General features: G+C 30.2%; 1 protein-coding gene across 2 annotated transcripts in view; it reads right to left on the reverse strand.

The window, feature by feature from the left end:
* Positions 1–1368: 1368 nt before the first annotated feature.
* Positions 1369–4706, reverse strand: part of LOC107862932 (4-coumarate--CoA ligase 2) — a 9308-nt gene continuing 5970 nt past the window's right edge. The window contains exons 2-6 of one of the 2 annotated variants that reach the window (XM_047409548.1): positions 3043–3241; positions 2784–2929; positions 2628–2695; positions 2284–2389; positions 1369–1647 (exon numbers count right to left, since the gene is read on the reverse strand). In XM_047409548.1, coding sequence (XP_047265504.1) covers positions 1531–1647; positions 2284–2389; positions 2628–2695; positions 2784–2929; positions 3043–3241 — 636 coding nt within the window. In that variant the 3' untranslated portion in view covers positions 1369–1530. Of the gene's footprint in view, positions 1648–2283; positions 2408–2627; positions 2696–2783; positions 2930–3042; positions 3242–4706 lie in introns of both variants that reach the window. The other variant, XM_047409547.1, reaches the window with a different exon arrangement.

A 4706-nucleotide genomic window follows, 5' to 3' on the forward strand; every position in this document is an offset into this window, starting at 1 on the left:
TATATTTACTTCTAAACCCCCTTAATGAAAATTCTGGCTCCGCCACTGGTTAAGTAACATGAACTTTAAATTCAAACACATGACATGCATGTATTGGCTTGGTGTATACACTAGGTGCATGTAGGTTTTACCCAGGAGAGAGGTTGAGCACACCCAGTGGCGGAGCCACATTGAATTTAGGGGTTCATCCGAACCCCCTTCGTTGGAAAATTATATTATTTTTACATGGTCAAAAATATTTTTATGTATATATAATAGATGTTGAACCCCTTTCGACTAATCCGTATATTTATTTTTGAACCCCTTAATAAAAATTCTGGCTCCACCACTGAACACACCGGACTACCAACGAACGAAAAGGCCTTTTTTTTTTTCCCCCCCTTTTTGGACTTTTCTGCGTGCAAAAGCTTAGTATGTTTCTCTTAGCATATTGATGAAATTTAGTGGCCTAACCAACAACGATCAATTAAAGAATCTTAAAAGAAATGGTATCACATATAGCAAGACACAACATAATTCGATGGGAGGAATAGAGGTTACAACTTTATTTAATTTTGGTCAACACTGAATAGTGCGCAATGCATATATGCTATCTTCGTCCCATTTTAATTGATCATCTTGTTAAAAATAAATATTCTATATTAGTTGATAACTTAATAAATCAGAATAAAATTAATTATTTTTTTTCTATTTTACCCCTACAATTTGTATACATTTAGTGTGAATAATAACAATTTCAATATCCATTCATTTTCTCAATGAATATCATTAATAAGTGTCAAAGATAAAATAGTAAAATTCATCATTCAATTTATAACTTTTTAATCATTGTATAATTAAAATGAGATGACATACATTGTTTGGTTAAACTGACGTTCACGATAGGTAAAGATAACATGAGTTTGTTGCCTTCTTAATTAGAGAAAAGACGTTATTATCCTATACTTCCTCTACTTCAAAATAGTTGTCACGCTTTGCTTTTTGAGTGATAATTTAACTAATTTAATTTATCGATATTCTAAAATTAAAATTTAGATATTCAAAAACTATACAGAAAGTACTATAAATTCCACTCTAACGCATATCAATATAACGAAAAATACATTTTAAAATGTTGATTATTTGACTTTCGTAAAAGAAAACTGTGACAAGTACTGTGAAAGTGAGAGGGTATTATCGAATGTCTATATATTTAATTGAGGATATACATATAGAGTTCCTCTAACACACTTATCCGTTTTAACTTTTCATTACGAATCAAGCGAGAAGTTAAATTAAATTACTTTCAAATTTATAAATAAAACATTCTTTTTTTTCCAACAAATTAAAAAAGAAAATAGTTCACATAAATTGACGTACATGAAAGAGTTGACAAATAATGGTGCATGAATATATAAACTAGAAAGTTTTACTTTCAAAGAATCCAGAGACTTCACATACACAAAAAGAGAATAAAATAAAATGAAGAAGAAGAAGAAGAAGTGGAACAACATTCACATAATTAGTCATTGAATACAGAAGAGTGCATAATTAGGAGTGAGTTGCAGCCAGTTTGGCTCTCAGTTCTTTCCTCAGTATCTTTCCAGATGGAGACTTTGGAATTGCATGAATAAAATACACCTTGTGCAATTTCTTATAGAACACCACCTGCAAAATCATTTTAGGTAAATTATGTTTATTAGTAAAATTCTACAAATTACCATTCTTATTTGAATTTTAGGAACGTATTGCAGGTCATATATATATAAGAGATTATGATTAGACGTAGTCGTCGTCTTTTTCAAATTTGATTTTCTTTTGAGCGATTTTAGGATTTTAAAATTTGACAAAATATATGTAACCTATTACAAATAGTTCAAAAATGTCTCATTTCACATATTGGATCAAATTTGTCTACCTTAGCGAATTAGAAATAATGACTTAAAAATGCTCTCATTTCCATTTGATCAATTTGCCCTTAAAAGTTATTTTTTTTAAAATTTCCCTCCTCAAATTTGATCCAATAAGTGGAAGGATAGTAATTTTGAACCATTATTTCTAATTCGTTTTTGACCCTTTTCTATTTTAAAAAAGGAAAAAATATATAAAGTAGCATACTTAAGTATTAAATTACAAAAAATAGCAACACTTTTATCAAATTACATTTTGTAGCATATTTATTTGTATGTATTTGTATTTTTTAGTAACAATTTGCAAAAATACAAAATACATATTGATCATAAGGACAGTAAAAATCATATGTATTTATATTTTTATAGCAACAGTTTACAAAATATAAAATACCTGTTTGGCAATAAATTCCTTTATAGCTTCTTCAGTAAGTTCAAAGCCTTGGGCCGAACGGACTACAAATGCAACCGGCACTTCCCCTGCAGCATCATCCTTTTGCCTGCATGCACAAATTAAACTGATAAAAACATTTTAAAACTATAATATATAAAGACAAATTCAACACACAATTTTTCTATGATCATCAGTATATATATGAAACAGTCTCTCTACTTCATCTAAGGTAGTGGTATGGTTTGCGTACACTCTACCTCCCCACACCCCCCACTTTGTTGAAATACACTGGGTATGTTGTTGTTGTTGTATCAGTATATATGAAGATGTATAATTGCACTTACGGCACAACAGCAGCATCTGCAATATCTGGATGGCTTACTAGAAGTGACTCAAGCTCAGCTGGTGGCACCTATACAAACATTTAAGGTTCATACAAACGAACATATAAGTTTTAGTTCTATAGACAGACAATATGTATACAAGTGTTATATATATACCTGGAAACCTTTGAACTTGATGAGTTCTTTGACTCTATCGACGATGTATATTTCATCATCGTCATCAACATATCCTATATCGCCAGTGTGGAGCCATCCATCAACGTCAATGGTTCGTGCAGTGGCCTCATCATCATTCAAATAACCTAATTGACCCATATATATGTGTAACATTTCAATATAAATTCCACATTGAGTATGTCATTTAAGTCTATAATTTTATTTTATGGTAGCAGAGTATATAAGAAGTTATGACGACCTTTCATGATTTGAGAACCGCGAATGCAAATTTCACCGGGTTGGTTGCGGTCAAGGGAGCCACCGGTTTCGGGGTCGACCACCTTAAGGTCCGCATTTCGAACCACAGACCCACATGAACCTGACTTGGTTGAAAGAGGTTGCTTTGCAAATGATAGACACATTGTTACTACTGGTCCTGCCTCTGTCATACCATATCCCTGCAAATTCACGTTTCGAATTTGTCATGAATTTTTTTATCTTATGTGAATTTCATTGCGATTGATTTTTATTTTAACCACTTCCTTTGAAGAAAAAGCTTAAAGAACTATATAACATACACAATCTAGTCGATAGGTTATTCTCTTGGTGGATTTTAAGTTTTTATATTAGCTTTCATAATAAGTCACTTGATCAAATCATATTCAGTATTATGCTTCTTTTAGTATAGTTTTCTTTGTCGCCCAATTCCGTCAAAATTGACCATTGTTAGCTTCTGCATGACGCATTGTTATTATTAACGTTTTACAATTAAAAATCACTTACAGATTTATTAGTTGCAAAAGCACATTTGCAATAGAAATTAATTAGCGTTTTAGTAAAATATTCCCTCCATTCGCTTTTATTTGTCACTAATTTCTACTTGAATTTCATTTTTGATATATCAAGAGAAGACAACCTCTTTTTTCCTCTTTTCCCCTTCACATTAATTTTTTTTTTTTCAAATTAATTTCAAGATACAATGTAAACATCATTTAGTAGAGGTATTATAGTAAAATAATCATGTTATTAATTATATTTTTTAATAGTTGTGTCAACTCAAAATGAAATTGTATTAAATGTTATGGTATTTATATTAAATGGCCGCTATCTAATTACAGATTCTAGATAAAGTAGGTAACAAATTTAATGTTATCAACAATTGATATGTACTCAACACCTACCGTTAACATGAGCATTACTATTGTCCACTAATATTTATTACGTGTAGAAATTGCAATACAAGAGTACTCTTGAAATATGACGAAATACGTAAAATTAGAGTAATTTGATTTTATAGTTCATTGTAAATGTGACTTTTAGTTATACAATTATCTTTTATTACAGATTGGTACGTAAAAATAAATATACAGAAAATATATATAAATGAGAAATGAGTTGTAGCATTCATTATATTATACATTATTTAATGTCCCGTTGGAGATGCTCAATAAAAAATAATTCTTTTATTCCATTTGTAAAGCTATAGAAAATTCTCCTTGGACCACCTAGTTGGAATGAACTTGTGCTAATTCGAGGGGTAACCTCTTAACCATCTAAGGGGCCGTTTGGTCTGCGCTACTAAAGTTAATAATTTTAGGATAAAAATTTGAATTATACTTATTTAGTTATAAATATTTGGGATAATTTATCTCGAGACTAATAAGTTATCCACTCAATTGGTGGGATAACAATCCCAAGACTATTTTTCTTTGATATAAAATTATATAATGACTAAAATACCCTCAAAACCTATAATTTCATTTCACACATCTATATATATACTAGAGGTGCAAGGCCCGTGTCAGCACGAGCCCAACGTTAAGTTATTTTTTCTATATATAGTAAATTAAATTGATATTAATTCGACTTATGAATTATAAAACATGAATACACAAAACATATTAACTACGTGGTAGCATTTTT

The sequence above is a fragment of the Capsicum annuum genome, chromosome 3 (genome assembly GCF_002878395.1).
Source record: "Capsicum annuum cultivar UCD-10X-F1 chromosome 3, UCD10Xv1.1, whole genome shotgun sequence".
NCBI classification, from domain to species: Eukaryota; Viridiplantae; Streptophyta; class Magnoliopsida; order Solanales; family Solanaceae; genus Capsicum; species Capsicum annuum.